Below are 22,309 nucleotides of genomic sequence, written 5' to 3'. Positions count from 1 at the left end.
AGTATCGGAGACTGTGACGGCTTGTGGCTTTTATGATCGTAAGGCGCGCGCCTGCTTCACTATTTCTTTGCTGAAGATAGTTGTTCCTTTAAAGTCTTTCAGAACGTCATGCCAGATGTTGGCTCCTTTGAATCCTGTAGCTGCTATCACCAAACGCGTTTCGGGGTCTTAACTTGCCCCTTCCTCAGTGGTCAGCAGCTTACTAAAGAATCAATCCTAAGGCCTCCTGCACACGACAGTATTTTTTAACGTCCCGCAAAACGTGGTTCCGTTGTACTGTGATCCGTGCCCGTTTTTTCTTCCGTGGGTCTTCCGTGAATTTTGGAGGATCCACGGACATGAAAAATTAAAAAAAAAATCTAAGTCAAGTTTGCCATTGAAATGATAGGAAAAAATGTACACGGATCACGGACATGGATGACAATCTTGTGTGCATCCGTGATTTTTCACGGACCCATTGACTTGAATGGGTCCGTGAACCGTTGGCCGTGAAAAAAATAGGACAGGTCATATTTTTTTCACGGCCAGGAAACACGGATCACGGATGCGGCTGCCAAACAGTGCAGTTTCCGATTTTTCCACGGACCCATTGAAAGTCAATGGGACCGCAGAAAAACACGTTAAACGGGACAACGGCCACGGGTGCATACAACGGTTGTGTGCAGGAGGCCTAATATAGAGGGTCTAATTAAGATGAGGAGGTGTCTCATTTGTTTGGGGATCCTAAAAGGTCCAAACTGGATCCATCCACTCAAAAACTGGATTGTCAGCCATACAAACCCTTTTTGTATTTCTATATCTATCTATATCCATGGCAAGTATCGTATTGAGGGTAAACTGTATATATACATAATAATAATAAATGGCAGTAAGGTAACACACAGAGAACATATTAATAACAATACAATATTACGCACTTGTCTCAAAGTTTCTTGTTATATTACAAATAATTTTTGATTTTCTCTAGTGTTTTTCACCAACAATTCTTATCTTTTGTGGTTTTTCTATAGATTCCACTACATCCTTTTATGTGGACAGATTGAATCATTTAAATAGGTCTATGGACTAGCACATGGACGTCTCAGTATACATTATCCTACCACAATCGATCCTATTATTCTCTCACTATTATTTCACACATTTTCTGATTTTTTCAAAATATTACTCCAATGCATTAGTGATCTATACTGATATTTATTTACTTACTAGCGATTTTTCTATAAAGATAATTCTATCAATTTATCCATATCTATATAGGTGTAAATGAAAAGCATTAGATCAGATTGGATATTCTTGCTATTAAAACAATAGATGCTAAAAATATATATATATAGAAGATAAAATATATAGAAAAAAAAGGTTAAAAAATACATAAAAATATATATGGTCTCTAAAACAGTAGTTCAATAAAATTATGCATTACAGGTGGGGTTGGTGTAGGTATAAAAATATTTTCAAGAGGTAAGGACTATGCAAACGAATGTAACGATGTTACAGCTACACCTACTTCAATTGTAGCTGGAGACTTCCAGTAGTATAGGACTTCTAAAGGTTTGAGAGTGATGGGGGTAACTGCCGAACAGGAAGGGGGAAATCGGGGTGCTGATAAACAGCCAGACACTCGATCCCCCATTACCACCCGACAGCGACCCCTGATCATTTATAAAAAGCTGAATAATTCAAATTCAGCATTTAAGCTGTGTGGAACAATAGTGTTGAATTTGAAGATCCTCCTTGATTCGGTACGTGACATTTTGGCGATATGATGGCCGCCTCTCCATGGTTTCTTGACTTTTTCAAAGGTCACGTACTTCAACAAGGAGGAATCTCTATTATGGAAGTTTTTGAAGTGTGACGATACAGTATGGGTATCAAATCCCTTTTTGATTTTAGCTACATGCTCGGATATTCTCGTTTTAAGAGATCTCTTCGTTCTGCCTATATACTGCGCATGCGTGAAACTTGGAGAATTGTGGCCACACTGCAGGCTGTCACTCTCGGGCAAGAGGGGGCGTGGTTCCTTGACTTGAAGCAAGGAGGCCGCTGCCTATAGCGCTGATGGAGAATAAAACTGCCTTTTATGAACTTACGCAGCATTGTACAACAGGATGAAATATATGATTATTAACAGGATGCGGGCTACTATGAGGTACTGCTGCTACTATGAGGTAGATGCATTTTTGAGGTGACAGGTTCCCTTTAATAGGCAGAGATGTTTCTTTAAAGCAATCTTCTCTACACTTCACTTGTCGAGCTGACTTGGACATAAGCATTTGTAATTTTTACCTTTACATCTGCAGCACTGTAATGTGCTATCAATACATGAGGGAGGGGTTATCAGTGTACATAGAGAGAGCTGTCAGTCACTGATAACACCTCCCTCCTGTATCGATAGCTCGTCAAAGGGCTGCAGATCTAAATGTAAAAATTACAAATTTTACTGAAATATATATACTCAGCTTCTCCTGCTCTATAACATGGTGTTGTCAGATTGCATTGCATTTTTCGGTTACAGATCTTCTTTAATAAGGACATGGCAGCTGATATCACTCTGTCATGGTCATTAAATTAGAAGAGCAGACTGGTTGCTCTAAAATCATTGTTACTCCCAAGGAAACACATGCAGTCATCATTACTTTGCATCAAAAGGGCTTCACAGGAAAAGGCATTGTTCACGTAAAATTTCACCTAACTCAACCATTTATTGGATCATCAGGAACTTCAAGGAGAGAGGTTCAATTGCTGTGAAGAAAGCTTCATGGCACCCAAGAAAGTCCAGCAAGTGCTAGGACTGTCTCCTAAAGAGGATTCACCTATGGGATCGGGTCACCACCAGTGCAGACCTTGTCCTGGAATGGCAGCAGGCAGGTGTGAGTGCAAGCCAAAGGCTTTTAGAGAACGGCCTGGTGTCAAGAAGGGCAGCAAAGAAGCCACTTCTCTTCAAGGAAAACATCAAGGACAAACTGACATTCTGCAGGAAGTACAGGGATTAGACCCCAGAGGTGGGGGTAAAGGTATTTTCTCGGATTCAGACTGTTTGGGACATCTGCAAAAATGATTGTCCAGAGTAGAAAAGGTTAACGCTACCATGAGTCCTGTGGCATGCCAACAGTGAAGCATCTTGAGACCATTCATGTCTTGGGTGGCTTCTCATACAAGGGAGTAGGTTCACTCACAATTCTGCCTAACAACACTGCCAAGAATGAAGAATTATATCAAAACATCCTCCAGGAGCAACTTCTGCCAACGATCTAGGAGCAATTTAGTGATGAACATTGCTTTTTCCAGCATGATGGAGTACAAGAGAAGTGACAAATGAGGTTTAACACTGATACATTTAAGGTTATGCAAATGGGAAAGAGAAATACAAGGCTACAAGACAGCAGTACATACTAAATGGTAAAACACTGGGTAACACTGAAATGGAAAAGGACTAGGGCGGGGACGATGGGTAAGCGAGGGTAGGAGTCTGCCTAATGCACCACCTTGCTACCCAGAAGTTGGGTCGCTTTCATGACCGCATCTGAGGCCATTCAGTCTCGCGGCCTGAAGCCTATGAGGCAGTAAAGCGGCGCAAGAAGTTGCCATGATGTCACGGTGTCCTCCTGCACTGGGTCTCATGTGATAATGTCATGCATGATCCAGCACAGGTGGTCCACATGACATCACAGCTCTTGTGTCGGGTCTCGTGCAATGACATGATCATACAAGACCTGGTGCAGGAGGAGTGGTGATGTCATGTGGATCACCAGCGTCACAATGCAGCAACACAGGAACACGGGACACAGATTGGAAGAGGTTTGTGGCCTGCAGCGCAGACGGTGGTGGAGGTAAGAGTTTGTTTTTTACCCTGAGCAATGGCCGAGCATTATATACTGGCACTGGGGGGAGCATTATATACTAGCTGTACAGGAGAGAAACATTATATACTGGCTGTACAAGGGGGAGCATTATATACAGGAATAACAGGGTGTGGAGGAGCATTATATGCTAGTTCTATGGGGGACATTATATGCATATTTACTATCAGTATTGGGGCATATACCTGTATATACAGAAACTAGGGTGGGGGAGCATTATATACCGGCAATTGGGGGTAGCATTATATACTGACTGTACATGGGGGAAACATTATACAACAGGGGATGGAGGAGCATTATATATGGGTACTACAGGGAACTATATATATATTTGACAAATGACGAGGCAGCACTTCCAGCTTTCAGTGATAGGGTGAAGACCCCAAAAGACTTTAATCCAGCAACGTTTCGGCCTACTCAATGAGGCCTTTATCAAGCTGATAAAGGCCTCATTGAGTAGGCCGAAACGTTGCTGGATTAAAGTCTTTTGGGGTCTTCACCCTATCACTGAAAGCTGGAAGTGCTGCCTCGTCATTTGTCCTGTATATATCGTGGAGGAGGGGCCGGCCTCTGTGAGGATTTGCACCCAGTGCACAACGTCTGACTGTGCTGCTGCATTATCTGTGTTTTTATTATTTATTTATATATATATATATATATATATATATATATATATATATATATATATATACACACACACACACACACTGGCACTATTGAGGCATATATATACTGGCACTATGGGGCAGAGGAGCATTATCTGGGAGTACTACAAGGGGCATATATATACTGGTAAAAAAAAAAAAAAATATATTATATAATGTAATTATGGGGGAGCTATATAATACAAGGTGCACTACAGGAGGGGCATTAAAAATATTGGGGGAACTGGTGGCATTATTACTACCAGGGATACTGTTAATGCTTTATTATTACTGGGCACAAGTAAAGAACTGAAATCCGTGTCGACCTCACCTGTAAGTCACTGGATCTGACCTTTACTGCTTCTTTTAAATATGCTTTAATCTTTTTTTTAGGAAGTAATGTCACTTTTAATTGATTCAGGAGATGGGGAGGGGGGCGCAATTTGCTTGCTCTGCCTAGGGCGCCGAAATACCTTGTCCCAGCTCTGAAAAGGACTTTGGAATTTTAGTGGACAACAAACTTAACTGTAGAAACCAATGTCAGACAACTGCTGCCAAGGCCATAAGGATAATGGGTTGCATTAATAAGGGTATAGATGCATGTGATGAGAACATAGCCCTTCCACTTTACAAATCACTGGCCAGACCACACATGGAGTACTGTGCACAATTCTGGGCTCCTGTGGACAAGGCAGACATAGCAGAGCTGGAGAGGGTACAGAGGAGGTCAACTAAAGTAATTACGGGAATGGGGCAACTACAGTACCCTGAAAGATTATCAAAATTAGGGTTATTCAGTTTAGAAAAAAGACAACTGAGGAGAGATTTAATAACTATGTATAAATATATCAGGGGTCCAGAGATATCACCCATGATCTGTTTATACCCAGCACTGTGACAAGGGGAAATCATCTATCTCTAGAGGGAAGAAGGGGATTCTTTACGGTAAGAGCAGTCAGACTATGGAACTCCCTTCTGTAAGAGGTGGTGATGGTGAATTCACTAAAAGAGTTCAAGAGGGGCCTGGATGTATTTCTGGAGTGTAATAATATTACAGGCTATAGCTACTAGAGAGGGGTCGTTGATCCAGGGAGTTATTCTGATTGCCTGATTGGAGTCGAGAAGGAATTTTTTCCCCTAAAATGAAGAAAATTGGCTTCTACCAAGTTTTTGGCCAACTTGCAGGATAACAGGTTGAACTGGATTGATGGATGTGTTACCATGTCACAAGTCAAAAGTGATATCCAGAATGCCAGGGTGAACTGCAGAAGTTAACACTGGAACTATTGAGTCTTTGCCTAAACCTAATGTATGCATCAATAAAATAAAAAATAAAATAAACGTATGAAATGCTTATAATTGTACTATACCATAGAAATATCTGACAAAAAGTTAGAAAAACACTGAAGCAGCAAACTTTGTGAAAATTAATATGTCAGTCTCAAAACTTTCGGCTGCAACTGTAATATCTTCCTTCTCTGATGTCATTGCTGTACCTAAAAAATCTAAAATTCACAAAAAAACTAAAACTACACTGTCATCTCAGGACATTGTTAATATTGTCTTTATTGTATACAAAATACTGTATAGCACTTATCACGTAAGCTATATAAGAAAGGTTCTTTACAGAGGAAGATGTTCTAAGTTTGCTGTCTAAAGTGAAGACAAATAAGTCACAGGGGCCTGATGAGATACACCCAAAATTATTAAAAGAGCTTAGTGGTGAGCTGGCAAAACCGTTAACAGATTTATTTAACCAATCATTAGTAACAGGAGTCGTCCCGGAAGATTGGAAATTGGCAAATGTCGTGCCCATTCACAAGAAAGGTAGTAAGGAGGAATCGAGCAACTATAGACCAGTGAGTCTGACATCAATAGTAGGCAAATTAATGGAAACCCTATTAAAGGATAGTATTGTGGAACATCTAAAATCCCATGGATTGCAAGATGAAAAACAGCATGGGTTTACTTCAGGGAGATCATGTCAAACAAATCTTATAGATTTTTTTGACTGGGTGACTAAAATAATAGACGGTGGAGGTGCAGTAGACATCGCATATCTAGATTTTAGTAAGGCTTTTGACACTGTCCCACATAGAAGACTTATCAATAAACTGCAGTCATTGAGCATGGACTCCCATATTGCTGAGTGGATCAGGCAGTGGCTGAGTGACAGACAACAGAGGGTTGTAGTCAATGGAGAACATTCAAAACAAGGTCATGTTACCAGTGGGATTCCACAGGGATCTGTACTGGGACCAATTTTGTTTAATATCTTCATAAGTGATATTGCAAAAGGCCTCGATGGTAAGGTTTGTCTAATTGCTGATGACACAAAGATATGTAACAGGGTTGATTTTCCTGGAGGGAAACGCCAAATGGAAAAGGATTTAGGAAAACTAGAAGAATGGTCAGAACTCTGGCAACTGAAATTTAATGTGGATAAGTGCAAGATAATGCACCTGGGGCGTAAAAACCCAAGGGCAGAATATAGAATATTTGACACAGTCCTGACCTCAGTATCTGAGGAAAGGGATTTAGGAGTAATTATTTCAGAAGACTTAAAGGTGGGAAGACAATGTAATAGAGCAGCACGAAATGCCAGCAGAGTGCTTGGATGTATAGGGAGAGGTATAAGCAGTAGAAAGAGTGAAGTGCTTATGCCGCTGTACAGATCACTAGTGAGACCTCACTTGGAGTATTGTGCGCAGTACTGGAGGCCATATCTCCAGAAGGATATAGATACTCTAGAGAGAGTTCAGAGAAGAGCTACTAAACTGGTCCATGGATTGCAGGATAAAACTTACCAGGAAAGGTTAAAAGACCTTAATATGTATAGCTTGGAAGAAAGAAGAGACCGAGGGGATATGATAGAAACTTTTAAATACATAAAGGGAATCAACTCGGTAAAGGAGGAGAGACTATTTAAAAGAAGAAAAACTACCACAAGAGGACACAGTTTTAAATTAGAGGGGCAAAGGTTTAAAAGTAATATAAGGAAGTATTACATTACTGAGAGAGTAGTGGATGCACGGAATAGTCTTCCTGCAGAAGTGGCAGCTGCAAATACAGTGAAGGAGTTTAAGCATGCATGGGATAGGCATAAGGCTATCCTTCATATAAGATAGGGCCAGGGACTATTCATAGGATTCAGATATATTGGGCAGACTAGATGGGCCAAATGGTTCTTATCTGCCGACACATTCTATGTTTCTATGTTCTTCAAGGAGTGATTTATTTGATTTTCTGTTGGCTTCTATCTGAGAAGTGAGATTTTATAGACAAATGTAAGGCCCCTTTCACACGGGCGAGTTTTCCGTGCGGGTGCGATGCGTGCGGTGAACGCATTGCACCCGCACTGAATCCTGACCCATTCATTTCTATGAGACTGTGCACACGAGCGGTGATTTTCACGCATCACTTGTGCGTTGCGTGAAAATCGCAGCATGCTCCTCTTTGTGCGTTTTTCACGTAACGCAGGCCCTATAGAAATGAATGGGGTTGCGTGAAAATCGCATGCATCCGCAAGCAAGTGCGGATGCGGTGCGATTTTCACGCATGGGTTCTAGGTGACAGTCTATTCACTGTATTATTTTCCCTTATAACATGGTTATAAGGGAAAATAATAGCATTCTGACTACAGAATGCTTAGTATAATAGTGCTGGAAGGGTTAAAAATAATAAAAAAGTTAACTCACCTTCTCCTCTTGTTAGCGCAGATGCCGGTCTGTTCTTTATCTGTGGGCTAAAGGACCTTTGATGACGTCAGATCACATGCTCCATCACCATGGTGATGGACCATGTGATTGGAGCATGTGATCTGACGTCACCTCAGGTCATTCAGTCCACAGCTAAAGAACAGAGTGGCATCTGCGCGAACAAGAGGAGAAGGTGAGTTAACTTTTTTATTATTTTTAACCCTTCCAGCACTATTATACAAAGCATTCTGTAGTCAGAATGCTATTATTTTCCCTTATAACCATGTTATAAGGGAAAATAATACAATCTTCAGAACATCAATCCCAAGCCCGAACTTCTGTGAAGAAGTTCGGGTCTGGGTACCAAACATGCGCGATTTTTCTCACGCAAGTGCAAAACGCATGACAATGTTTTGCACTCGCGCAGAAAAATCGCGCATTTTCCCGCAACGCACCCGCCTCTTATCCGGGCAAAAAACATGACGCCCGTGTGAAAGAGGCCTAAGAGTAAGTCAACTGTTTCACAGATTTTTTATTTCATCACTTTGTCTTGTTCAGCTCAGGGGAGATCATTCACTGGAAGCTGGCAAAATGTCTGTTAACATACAGAGGCCATCAAGGAAATCGGTCACAAAGATGCTGTGTAAGTATGAAATGAACTTCAGTATTGAGCAGTCTGTTCAGTGGAGATGAATGATCTCTTTGGCATGTAACCAACAATAAAAAAAAATGTGTCTAAAATGTGCTTGAAAAAATATATTGCATTACAATGTTCAATATACAAATAATGCAGCATCTTAAAGGGACAAAGCAAATAGAGCTACATTATGCGTGACCACTGACTATATTAAAGGAATTATCCATGATACATGACCACTGCAGCCATTCACTATCCGCTGATTGGCTGCAGTTATCATTTGCAGATAGTCACAATATTATTGCTACAGGGTACCAACAGAGGAGCGGTGGGGTATTTTCAAGGTGAATAATAAAAATTTAGCTATTTTATCACATACCCTGCATTCTGCAAAACCTTTAAGTTACCTGCATATATTGTGGATTACTCACGTCCATGCGGAAAAAAGCGCAACGTAATACAGTACTACAAAAGGAATGAGATTTTAAAAATCTCATGTAAACTTTGCATATATTTTCTGTGCAGAAATTGACCTGCCATATGGATATTAAAATAAGCACCATGTTAAGTGTTTGTGTGATTGCGCAAATCATAACTACATAAAAAAAAACACACTAAGGCCTCATGCTAAGGCCTCATGCACATGACCGTTGTGTGTTTTGCGATCTGCAAATTCCGGATTCGCAAAACGCGCATGGGTCTGTGTGCGTTCCGCAATTTGTGGAACGGCACGGACAGCCATTACTATAATGGCCTATTCTTGTCCGCAAAACTGACAAGAATAGGGCAGGTCATATTTTTTTGCGGGCCACGGAACGGAGCAACATATGCGGACAGCGTATGCGGAGTGCTGTCCGCATCTTTTGTGGCCCCCTTGAAGTGAATGGGTCCGCATCCAAGCTGCAAACATTGCGGCTCGGATGCGGACCAAAACAACGTTCATGCGCATGAGGCCTAATACTGTGAAAATAGTGTGGATTCATATACAGTTGCAAGAAAAAGTATGTGAACCCTGTGGTATGATATGAATTTCTGCACAAATTGGTCATAAAATGTGATCTGATCTTCATCTAAGTCACAACAATAGACAATCACAGTCTGCTTAAACTAATAACACAAATAATTAAATGTTACCATGTTTTTATTGAACACACCATGTAAACATTCACACTGCAGGTGGAAAAACTATGTGACCCCTTGGATTTAATAACTGGTTGAACCTCCTTTGGCAGCAATAACTTCAACCAAACGTTCCCTGTAGTTGCAGATCAGACGTGCACAATGGTCAGGAGTAATTCATGACAATTCCTCTTTACAGAACTGTTTCAGTAATATTCTTGGGATGTCTGGTGTGAATCGCTTTCTTGAGGTCATGCCACAGCATCTCAATCTGGTTGAGATCAGGACTCTGACTGAGCCACTCCAGAAGGCGTATTTTCTTCTGTTTAAGCCATTCTGTTGTTGATTTACTTCTATGCTTTGAGTTGTTGCCCTGTTGCAACACCCATCTTCTGTTGAGCTTCAGCTGGTGGACAGATGACCTTAAGTTCTCCTGCAAAATGTCTTGATAAACCTGGGAGTACATTTTTCCTTTGATAATAGCAATCCGTCCAGGCCCTGACGCAGCAAAGCAGCCCCAAACCATGATGCCCCCACCACTATACTTCACAGTTGGGATGAGGTTTTGATGTTGGTGTGCTGTGCCTCTTTTTCTCCACACATAGTGTTGGGTGTTTCTTCCAAACAACTCAACTTTGGTTTCATCTGTCTACAGAATATTTTGCCAGTATTGCTGTGGAACATCCAGGTGCTCTTGTGTAAACTGTAAATGTGCATCAATGTTTTTTTTGGACAGCAGTGGCTTCCTCTGTGGCATCCTCCCATGAAATCCATTCTTGTTTAGTGTTTTACGTATCATAGATTCGCTAACAGGGATGTTAGCATATGCTGGAGACTTTTGTAAGTCTTTAGCTGACACTCTAGGATTCTTCTTCACCTCATTGAGCAGTCTGCGCTGTGCTCTTGCAGTCATCTTTACAGGATGGCCACTCCTAGGGAGAGTAGCAGCAGTGCTGAACTTTCTCCATTTAAAGACAATTTGTCTTACCGTGGACTGATGGACAGCAAGGCTTTTGGAGATACTTTTATAACCCTTTCCAGCTTTATGCAAGTCAACAATTCTTAATTGTAGGTCTTTTGAGAGCTCTTTTCACATCAGGCAATGCTTCTTGTGAAAAGCAAACCCAGAACTGGTGTGTGTGTGTTTTTTTTATAGGGCAGGGCAGCTGTAACCAACACTTTCAATCTAATCTCATTGATTGGACTCCAGTTGTCTGACACCTCACTCCAATTAGCTCTTGGAGATGTCATTAGTCTAGGGGTTCACATACTTTTTCCACCTGCACTGTAAATATTTACATGGTGTGTTCAATAAAAACATGGTAACATTAAATTCTTTGTGTTTTATTACTTTAAGCACACTGTGAGTGTCTATTGTTGTGACTTAGATGAAGATCAGATTACATTTTATGACCAATTTGTGCAGAAATCCATATCGTTCCAAAGGGTTCACATACTTTTTCTTGCAACTGTATATTTATACAGTTTTGGTGTGGATTTTTTGCATACAAATCTGCATATGTGTAAGTACCCTAAGGCCTCTTTCACACGGGCGAGTTTTCCGCGCGGGTGCAATGCATGAGGTGAACGCATTGCACCTGCACTGAATCCGGATCTATTCATTTCTAAGGGGCTGTGCACATGGGCTGTGATTTTCACGCATCACTTGTGCGTTGCATGAAAATCGCAGCATGCTCTATTTTGTGCGTTTTTCAGGAAACGCAGGCCCCATAGAAGTGAATAGGGGTTGTGTGAAAATCGCAAGCATCCGCAAGCAAATGCGGATGCGGTGCAATTTTCATGCATGGTTGCTAGGAGATGTTCAGGATGTGGACCCGATCATTATTATTTTCCCTTATAACATGGTTATAAGGATAAAAAATAGCATTCTTATTACAGAATGCTTAGTAAATTAGGGATGGAGGGGTTAAAAAAATGAAAAAATTATTTAACTCACCTCTCCCACGGCCCGGCTTCTCTTCTGTCTTCTTCTTTGATGATCTGTGAGGAAAGTAACCTGTGGTTACATCACTGCGCTCATCACATGGTCTGTCACCATGGTGGTGGATCATGTGACGGACCATGTGATGAGCACAGTGACATCACCACAGGTCCTTTTCCTCAAAGAAGAAGAAAGAAAAGAAGCTGGGCTGCTCGAACAAGTGGATAAGGTGAGTTAAATTATTATTATTTTTATTTTTTTAACCCCTCCATCACTATTTTACTCAGCATTTTGTATTAAGAATGCTATTATTTTCCCTTATAACCATGTTAGCTGCAGACTTTTCAAAGCATCAAATTTGCAACAAAAAATGCACTTAGAAATTGTGGGTTATGGTGCAGTTTGGATGCAGAAATCCTCACAAAATTACTTGTGAATCTTCTGCGCTTTCACTAACACCCGTATGCAGGTATCCTTAAAGGGAGACTGTCCTGAGGAATTTCAATGTTAGGCTACCTGCACACATTGCACATTATGCTGGTAATACAGAGTACCTGCAAAGTGTGAAACACTTTCAGTTTTTTTTTCCAATTGGAAATTACCTACCGTGTGGATTTTTAACTCCTCTGCAGGTCAGTTGTTTTCTGCAGAGTTACCAGGGGGATTTGTGTTTTTCCTCACCAAATCCACATGCGTTACTTGCATGCGAATTTGATATGGATCTGCCACAGAGCTCACCCTTTGCAATGCAGTCATACAAATAAAATAAAAAAATCACACAATCAATTGATATACTGCAGGTTTCTAAATCCACAGTACGAATTTACAATACAAATGGTATCTAATTTCGTATATGTTGCTGGAACTGTATTATGCTGTGTTTTCTGTGTGAAGCACAATGTAATCACAAGTGCAAATTTCACCCTTTGCGGTGCAAAGGCTGAGATAGGGGAAAAAAATCACATCAAAGTAAATACATGCGGATTTTGGTGCAGAATTGATGCAGAAACAGAGAGAAATCTGCATGAAAATCTGCTGCTGATATTCTGTCTGTAAATGCGCAGCTATGTGTAGGTGTCTTAAACAGGCAAAATGTGCTGTAGGGCTAGCTCAGCTGAATGTAATGTAATATTTAACTTACTCATCCATTGTTTCATTCTGGAGAAAATGTTTTTTTAATCCACATGCAAATGAGCAGTTAAGTGCACTAAGGGCGTGCCTAAGCCACTCTGTGAACCCTTACTACTCCTGCTTCCTCTGCCAGCCTCGCTCTTTCCTTCTCGATTGAAGTTCCTGCAGAGATATTATCTCACCCGTCCCTGCCAATCAAGAAGGAGAGGAAGTAGCTGGCAAAGGAAAGAGGAGGAGTAAGCATGCACAGAGTGGCTTGGATACGCACTTGATGCACTTAACTGCTCATTACATATAGATCATAAGTACTTTTTCTCCAGAAAAAATGGACCACTAAGGCCGAGTTCACACTACCGTTATCTGATCAGTTATTTCCATCAGTTATTGTGAACTAAAACCAGGTGCGGGTCAAATACAAAGAACAAGTGCAGATCTTTCCATTACACCTTATGGCCTCATGCACATGCCGTTTTCTGTTTTTTTTCGCGGACCCATTGACTTTCAATGGGTCCGTGGAAAAATCAGAAAATGCACCGTTTGGCAGCCGCATCCGTGATCCGTGTTTCCTGGCCGTGAAAAAAATATGACCTGTCCTATTTTTTTCACGGCCAACGGTTCACGGACCCATTCAAGTCAATGGGTCCGTGAAAAATCACGGATGCACACAAGATTGTCATCCGCGTCCGTGATCCGTGTCCGTTTTTTCCTATCATTTCAATGGCAAACTTGACTTAGATTTTTTTTTCATTTTTCATGTCCGTGGATCCTCCAAAAATCAAGGAAGACTCACGGAACGAAAAAACGGTCACGGATCACGGACCCCGTTTTTGCAGAACCTAAAAAAAAAAAAAAAACAGTCGTGTGCATGAGGCCTATCTCTGAGTAGGCTTCACTACTGGCTTTGGCTCACAATAACTGATGGAAATAACTGATCAAATAATGGAAGTGTGAACTCAGACTAAGGCCTCATGCACACGACCGTTCTGTTTTTTGCGGTCATGTGCATGAGGCCTTAGGCTGAGTTCACACTTCCGTTATTTGATCAGCAAAACGGACAAGAATAGGACTTGCTATATTTTTTTACGGGGCCTCGGAACGGAGCAACGGATGCGGACAGCACACAGAGTTCTTATATAAAAAGGAAGATGGCTTCGGCAGCATGTAGCAGTATCAAAACTTCTTTATTTGTACCTCCAGACACAAATGTCAACGTTTCGACTGTTCACCAGTCTTTGTCAAGCCTAATGACATCAGTGTTGGTAGGCATATAAATACCCCCCATAATAAAAAACACGCCCCACATTCAATCAACAAAGCTAATCATTGTGATGGAATAAATCTGTACAGGTTATTACTTACTGAAACCGGCATGGCCTCCATCCTCCTCATGTGCGCCACAGCGTGTTGTTTACTCCATTGCGCAGCCGCGGCTCGCCGGCTACACATGTCGGAAGTGTCGTCAGTTACCATGACTACGGCAGGCATAGACGTCTCCGGCCAATAGAAAGCCAGAAGAGAACATTGTCGTCATCGTCGTCATCATCTGCGCGACGTCCACGTGACACCCCACATGGTGCGCACAACCGTGCGTCAATCTCATGGGTCACATGGGCGGCGCAGCCAATGAAGACACAATGCAAGTGTCGGAGCCATGGAGACCCCGACGCCGCGGACTGCGCAACTTAACCTAAGGTGATGTGCATGATCCATATGTCAACATGCACTCGATAAGTGGCTGGATGAACATTGTCAGATCAAGATCGCAACAATGATCACCACATTCTCCCTAACTAATGGCCAAATCAAACAGAGGTGGAGACCATGTCCGGCGTCGCACATCATTATGTATAGCACATATTTCACAAATGACACCCATCAGACAATAAAAGACATTATATCATACAATTATAGCAGTCACTATAATGGGGATGTGTTATCACATATAAAAAATTAATTATAAAAAATTAATTAATGATGTCCCTATACTGAAGAGGACCATCGAACGACCCACATCAGTCGATAGATGTAACGTTAAACTCCAAGTTTAACCCATAGACGTCGCGCAGATGATGACGACGATGACGACAATGTTCTCTTCTGGCTTTCTATTGGCCGGAGACGTCTATGCCTGCCGTAGTCATGGTAACTGACGACACTTCCGACATGTGTAGCCGGCGAGCCGCGGCTGCGCAATGGAGTAAACAACACGCTGTGGCGCACATGAGGAGGATGGAGGCCATGCCGGTTTCAGTAAGTAATAACCTGTACAGATTTATTCCATCACAATGATTAGCTTTGTTGATTGAATGTGGGGCGTGTTTTTTATTATGGGGGGTATTTATATGCCTACCAACACTGATGTCATTAGGCTTGACAAAGACTGGTGAACAGTCGAAACGTTGCCATTTGTGTCTGGAGGTACAAGTGTTAAGGCTGGCCGCAGGCTAGCCTGGATTTGTGGGAGGGGCCAGTACCTGTCTTAAGCAGTCCGGCTCTCCCAGGCAGCACGTCTGCATTCGGACGTCTGCTACTTCCGGGTGTGACGTCATCAGCAAGCGTCCTGCACGAGTGGGTCCTCAGAGAAGCCGGGTGTACCTTTCCCTTCAGTCTGCAGCTGTTAAAGATCGTTGTCCAGGATAACTGGTTTGTTTGGGCAGTGTGGCAACGTGGGGGAGGGTAGGAGGGTGTGAAGAGAGGGGGAAGTGTGCCGGAGGATCGCTTCTCCTCACTACGTTCAGGCACATGCAATTCAAGTTTTGGCACCAGGGGGCAGCATTGTCACATGGTTGGAGCTCACTGCCTTTTCAACATAACCTGCATTTAAGTTTACACAGGGGCTGCGAGTCATCTGGGCTCAGCAGGTTAAAACTCTGGTAGCTGGGTCCTGGTGCCATTACTGGGTTGATTACTTACAAGGTTGCTGGTGGTGCACATGTTTGACACTCTTCACATACACTACATACATACCTTAGACACATAGTTTGCACATCAGCCAGTTTGACGGAAAAAAAAAAAAAAAAAAAAGGGGGTTGTTAAATAAAGAAGGAAAAAAAAAAAAAAAAAAATAGGTGGATTGTTTAATAAAAAAAAAAAAAAAAAAAAAAAAGGGGTGGGAACCTTTTTCCACCAAACTTCGTGCATACACCACTAGCATAGGTACATTCGCTAGTACAGCCACACTCTCGCACGACAGACAGAGACACCTCGCATCATCTCGTAGAATAGTGTCATACGTCATACGGTCTGTTTTCCACAAATCCTATACTTACATACATCACCTACCACGTCTGTAGGTTCGTTAGCCCGCAGTGTTCGTTTTTAATGAATCTGCCACGTCACAGATTCAGACAAACTCGGGCTCGTCTCATACGTCAGTGGAAACGACTATCATACTCCCTGTCAGCCTCGTCGGCTTCTCGTTAAAACGTTCCACGCTGCTGGGGGGGGGGGTTTAGATTCTGTCACCTTGTCTGTCGGCTTATGGGCAGCAGGTCGTAGGGTTAACAGGTTGTTTTTGTTTTCTTTTTCCCCTCCTCTCTCCCTTTCTCTGTTGTTGTTGTGTGGTTGCAGTCGTCATGTCTCAGCCTTCAGACATTGAAGAGTTTGTGTCCTTGCCCCCAGTACCTCCAGAGGCGGGTTCAACCCGGGTCCCAGCCAGCAGGCTACCCAGTTTGACAAACTGGGGAGACCCATTCATTACTTGGGGAAAGCCCAGCTCTGCAACAACTTCAACTATGCTGTCTGCAATTTCAGCTAGTGCAGGCTCCTGCACATCTGTGCCACATGTTTTAGGGCACATCCGGTCACAGTCTGCACCGTGAAGCCGGCATGACTGAGCCGGGTGAATGTCGAGGTTCTAGACCAGCTGCTGCGACTTCATCCGGTGCAGTCGTTCCGCGCTTTTTTGGTGGAAGGATTTTCACGGGGGTTCCACACCGGGCTCATCGCCTTACCTCAGCAGACTCATGAATGCCCCAACCTGCAGTCGGCTTCTAGACGTCCTGACCTGGTGGATCTGCTGTTGGCAAGTGAGCTGGAGAAGGGCTTCATAATTGGTCCTTTCCAGTCCTCTCCTTTTTTCACATGGAGGGTGAGCCCGGTGGGGGTGGCACAGGGGAAATACTCCAATAAATTTCGTTTGATTTATGACTTGTCTGCTCCACATTCTTCTCACGTTCCTAGTCTCAACTCATTGATTCCGTCTGAGGAATTTTCATTGTAGTACACTTCCGTGGACCAGGCTATCCAGGTCATTCTACAGACAGGCAGGGGTGCTTGGCTGTCCAAAGCAGATGTCTCTGATGCGTTCAAACTGCTGCCCATTAGCCCATCTCTCTGGCAGTGGCATGGCATCAAATGGAGAGATGCTTACTATTTCGCCACCAAGTTGACGTTTGGTTCCAAGAGCAGCCCCAGTCTGTTTGATAAGTTAGCGCAGGCTCTGGAATGGATTTTGTTGGAAGTACGGGCTTGCCAGAATGTCATTCACTACCTGGATGATTTTCTGTTGATAGAAGAACCCTCACGGGCGCCTGTTGACTTGCAGATTCTCTTGCAAGTTTTCAAGGAGTTAAACATTCCGGTTGCTGCCCACAAAACAGAAGGGCCTGCGCAGGTTGTCACATTCTTGGGGATCTCCCTGGATTCACGCGACATGTCGGCCAGTCTGCCACAAGACAAACTCGACAGGATCAAGTTAGGTGTCCGTTCCTTGCTCACGTCGCAGGTTTGCACCAAGAGAGAATTGCAGTCTCTGTTGGGTATGTTAAACTTCGCCATGAGGATCATTCCTCAGGGTAGATCATTTATTTCTAGATTGCTAGTCCTACTCCAACAGACCAGTGATTTGGACGCATCAGTGCATCTTAATGCCAACGCCCGAGCAGATCTGTTCATGTGGGACAGATTTCTCAGCGGGTGGAATGGCATTTCCATGTTCATTCCAAGGGCCACGTCTGATTCTCCACACGTATTTTCAGACGCAGCTGCCTCGATAGGTTTTGCGGCCATATTTGGCTCACATTGGTTCGCCGGCTCATGGCCCACGCATGTACTACAGATGCCGGGGTTTTCTCAGACGTCGGCATTGTTCGAGATCTATCCTATAGTAGCAGCTGCTATAGTTTGGGGGCATAGGTGGTCGGGTCACACGGTGGTTTTCCACACTGACAACATGGCGACTGCAGAGATCATTAACAAGGGTAGATCTAAATCGTTACTCATCATGTCTTTCATGCGTAGGTTGACCTGGATAGCCCTGGAACAGGGGTTTCATTTTCATGCCCTGTTTTTGGACGGGGTGAGCAATATTGCAGCTGATGCTTTATCTCGCTTTGATTTTTCACGCTTTTTCTTACAGAACCCAGAAGCAGACTCAGTGGGCACCCCGGTTCCGGACTGGCGGCTGCTGGTCTTGGACTAAACTCGCTGATGGTGGTCGCCAGTTCACTCATTACAAAGTCTTTGTCGATCAGTACATTGAGGTCATACCGCCGAGCGTGGGTGGTTTTCTTAGACTTCCAGTTGCTATATCCTAGGGGTGACACTGGTCAGGTCAAGTATATGGTGGCTTTCGTGTCTTATTGTCACTCGGTATTGGCTTTATCCTACAACACCATTAGGCTATATTTGGCTGGGGTGCAGCATTTTTTGGCACTTCAAGAGCCAGACAGACCCTCTATATTTTCTGCTCACCCGATCAAGGCCATCCTCAGAGGCATTCAGAAAAGCCAGGTCACGGTCAAGTCGGTCCGTCAACCGATTTCGGGGGACACGTTTCGTAGCCTGTCGGAAGTCCTCACACTGTCACCATTCGGAGTCCTTCCCAGCCTGGTGATCAAGGCAGCTATGTACTTGGCGTTTTACGGGTTTTTAAGACCAGGTGAAGTGACACAGGCCAGACAAGGGGCGGTGGCTCTCCACAAGGGAGACTTAGTAAGGATGGGCAGTAATTTTCATTTGCAGTTGCCTCACAACAAAACAAGGCAGGTAGGTCCCGGCCATGTAGTCAAGTTCTTTCAGACCACAAACGCATGGTGTCCAGTGACAGTCTTGGACAACCTCTTGCTGGCCCTTAGTCTTCACAGCCCCACCGACCCATTACTTCCATTTCCGGTTGGTCCACTGACGTCCAGCCAGTTCATCAAACATATTCGCATCCTGTTGACCAGTGTAGGTTTGAATCCGGCTCAATTCTCGGGGCATTCTTTCCGCATCGGTGCGGCATCCGCAGCGTCCAAGCATGGAGTTCCTGCGCATATCATCAAACACTTGGGGCGCTGGCGCTCGGGGTGCTTTGTGCGGTATATCCCGGAGCCACAAGCAGAGCTGGTCCAAGCATTCAGTAAGTTGGCAGAGTAGCACGTCAGGCCAATCCTTCCCTCACTGGTGGGTTTTGCCCCCTTTTTCAGGCATACCGACCTAGTGAGGCCAAGGCACACCTCAGGCCAATCAGGTAGGGGGGTGGTGGTTGGGCATCTTCCACTCGTCAGGTCCTGACCACAAGTGTTAAGGCTGGCCGCAGGCTAGCCTGGATTTGTGGGAGGGGCCAGTACCTGTCTTAAGCAGTCCGGCTCTCCCAGGCAGCACGTCTGCATTCGGACGTCCCCTGCCCACCCATTCCCATTCTTCATTCAGTCATTTCAACCATCACATTCAGGGTATGCCCCCTTTTTCAGGCATACCGACCTAGTGAGGCCAAGGCACACCTCAGGCCAATCAGGTAGGGGGGTGGTGGTTGGGCATCTTCCACTCGTCAGGTCCTGACCACAAATAAAGAAGTTTTGATACTGCTACATGCTGCCGAAGCCATCTTCCTTTTTATATACGTATTCCAAGGCCTGATGGATCAAGGGCCTACGGCTAGGCTACTGCATTGAACGACGCATTATCTTGAGACCGTAAGGTGCTGCTTCTACATTTTCACGTTTAGCACACAGAGTTCTGTCCGCATCTTTTGCGGCCCCATTGAAGTGAATGGGTCCGCACCCGAGCCGCAAAAACTGCGGCTCGGGTGTGGACCCGAAAACCTTTTGTGTGCATAAGGCCTAAGACAAAGGTATCATTACATTTATTTGAGGTAGCACTAAAAGGCATTGTGCCTTGCGGCACACTCTTTTCAAATGTCCCAAGCAACAACATTAACCATTTTATAGTCAATGGTAAGATTTATTAAAACTGTGTAAAAATGTATTTGTTTCCCATAGCAACCAATCATAGCACAGCTCTTTTTTTCAAGAGCACTATAACAAATGAAAGTTGCACTGTTAGTTGTTGCTATCGGCAACACAGGTAGTAGTACTTTTAGACGATTTCATAAATTTCCCATTTGTCTTTTTTGCACAAACCACTTTGGCCCTGCTTAAAAATGTAAAATGAAAGCCCTGACACACAGAGCACAATTATAGGGCAACAGCCAGCAGGATTAACCCTATTAAGGCCTCATGCACACCGTCCGTTTGCTCCCCGCATCACGGATGGGTCTGCAATCCGGAGCTGCGGTGCGGAAAGGAGGCACGGAACCACTATGCAGTGCTTCCATGATGTGTCTGTCCATGCCTCCGCACCACAAAAAAAATAGAACATGTTCTATTTTTTTGCGGTGCGGACGGATCACGGACCCATTCAGGTTGAATGGGTCTCGATCCATCCTGGCCTCCGCACAAACGTTGCCCATGCATTTGGGACCGCAAATCGCGGTCTTCTATACACGGAACGGCCGCACAACGGCCGTGTGCATAAGGCCTAAGCCAGACATAATGGCTGGTAGGGCTTTCCCAGCTTATTAAAGCCATACCTTTTGTACCCTAATCCATTATGTTATTTATAAGAAATCAGTGTTTAGACAAATTAAGTGATAATTTGGTGCACCTTAGCTCCTTTGCTCTTACCTAGGCTGTGAGATGGTGCAGCTTTATAGCTAGTATCACTAACATCCTCTGCTAGCTAGCTACACACAGGAATCTGCACATTCTTCCAACTAAGGGCTCATGCACACAAACGTATTTTCTTTCCTCTTCCGTTTAGTTTTTTTTGCGGACCGTATGCAGAACCATTCACTTCAATGGGTCCGCAAAAAAGGTACAACATGTGCATTCCGTTTCCGTATTTCTGTTCCGCAAAAAAGTAGTGCACGTCCTATTATTGCCCGCAAATCCCAGTCCAAGGTCAAGTCAATGGGTCCGCAAAAAATAGGGAACACACATGGAATACATGTATTTCATTCGTATTTTGCGGATCCATACTGTAGAAATGCTACGCCCAGCCCATATTGCTCATGTGTTTGGTGATTAGTAAGTTATTGTTTCCGTTTCCGATCCTCAAAAAACTGATCGCATATGGAAACCATATGGATATGTTTTGTGGAATAACGAAATGGAAAAGGACTTAAATCAGAGAAAAAAAAACTTCAGATACGGAACAACGGATCAGTGAAAAACGAACTGCAAAACAACAACGATCGTCTGCCTGAGCCCTAATGCTCAGTCTCAGGCACTCCTACATCTTGTCCTAAGGCTTGTCTGCCCTTTCATTTATGCTCTCAGCCATATGTTCTTACTGCATGGCTAAATGCTGCAACGGATTAAGGAAAGAAAGGTCTGGCTTTAATCAGTAGACAATATGCCTGGTTTGATAGGGTTGATGCTGCTTACAGATGCCCTTAGGCCTATTGCACACGACAGTGTGGCTTTTTCAGTGTTTTGCGGTCCGCAAAAAACGGATCCGCAGAAAATACGGATGACATCCGCGTGCATTCCGTTTTTTGTGGAACGGAACATCTGGCCCCTAATAGAACAGTACTATCCTTGTCCGTTATGCGGACAATAATAGGACATGTTCTATCTTTGAACAGAACGGAAAAACGCAAATACAGAAATGGAATGCATGCGGAGTACATTCATTTTTTTGCGGACAATTGAAATTAATGGGTCCGTATATAGAACGCAAAAAATGGAGCGCAAACAGGAAAAAAAAGTTTGTGCGCATAAGGCCTTAAAGTACCAATGAAATCACAAGAGTGGCAACTTATTGGGAATTATTTTCAATATGAGATTTCACTAATGGTCAATGAAATGATGCTCTAAAGCAGGCATACTCAAACTGCGGCCCTCCAGCTGTTGCAAAACTACAACTCCCAGCATGCCCGAACAGCCTACTGGTATCAGCCTACAGCAGGGCATTGTGGGAGTTGTAGTTTTACAACAGCTGGAGGGCCGCAGGTTGAGGATGCCTGCTCTAAAGACAGTAATTTGGACAAGTCTGCACACCCTGTTGCAATT

At 43.6% G+C, this 22,309-nt stretch overlaps 2 protein-coding genes across 2 annotated transcripts in view; both read left to right on the top strand.

Annotated features, from left to right (window-relative positions):
- Window positions 1-22,309, top strand: part of NMUR2 (neuromedin U receptor 2) — a 162,107-nt gene that overhangs the window by 79,163 nt on the left and 60,635 nt on the right. The window contains exon 2 of the mRNA XM_044277460.1: window positions 8,761-8,845. Coding sequence (XP_044133395.1) covers window positions 8,761-8,845 — 85 coding nt within the window. The remainder of the gene's footprint in view (window positions 1-8,760; window positions 8,846-22,309) is intronic.
- On the top strand, window positions 15,467-19,919 carry LOC122928390. Its single transcript, XM_044281178.1, has 2 exons — window positions 15,467-15,674; window positions 18,391-19,919. Exon 2 carries the CDS (start codon window positions 18,462-18,464, stop codon window positions 19,389-19,391), a length of 930 nt encoding a protein of 309 aa, XP_044137113.1. The 5' UTR covers window positions 15,467-15,674; window positions 18,391-18,461; the 3' UTR covers window positions 19,392-19,919.

This window comes from Bufo gargarizans, chromosome 2, assembly GCF_014858855.1.
Source record: "Bufo gargarizans isolate SCDJY-AF-19 chromosome 2, ASM1485885v1, whole genome shotgun sequence".
In the NCBI taxonomy this organism is placed as follows: Eukaryota; Metazoa; Chordata; class Amphibia; order Anura; family Bufonidae; genus Bufo; species Bufo gargarizans.
The sequence above is the reverse complement of the archived record's forward strand: the minus strand, read 5'-3'. Positions and strand labels throughout refer to the sequence as shown.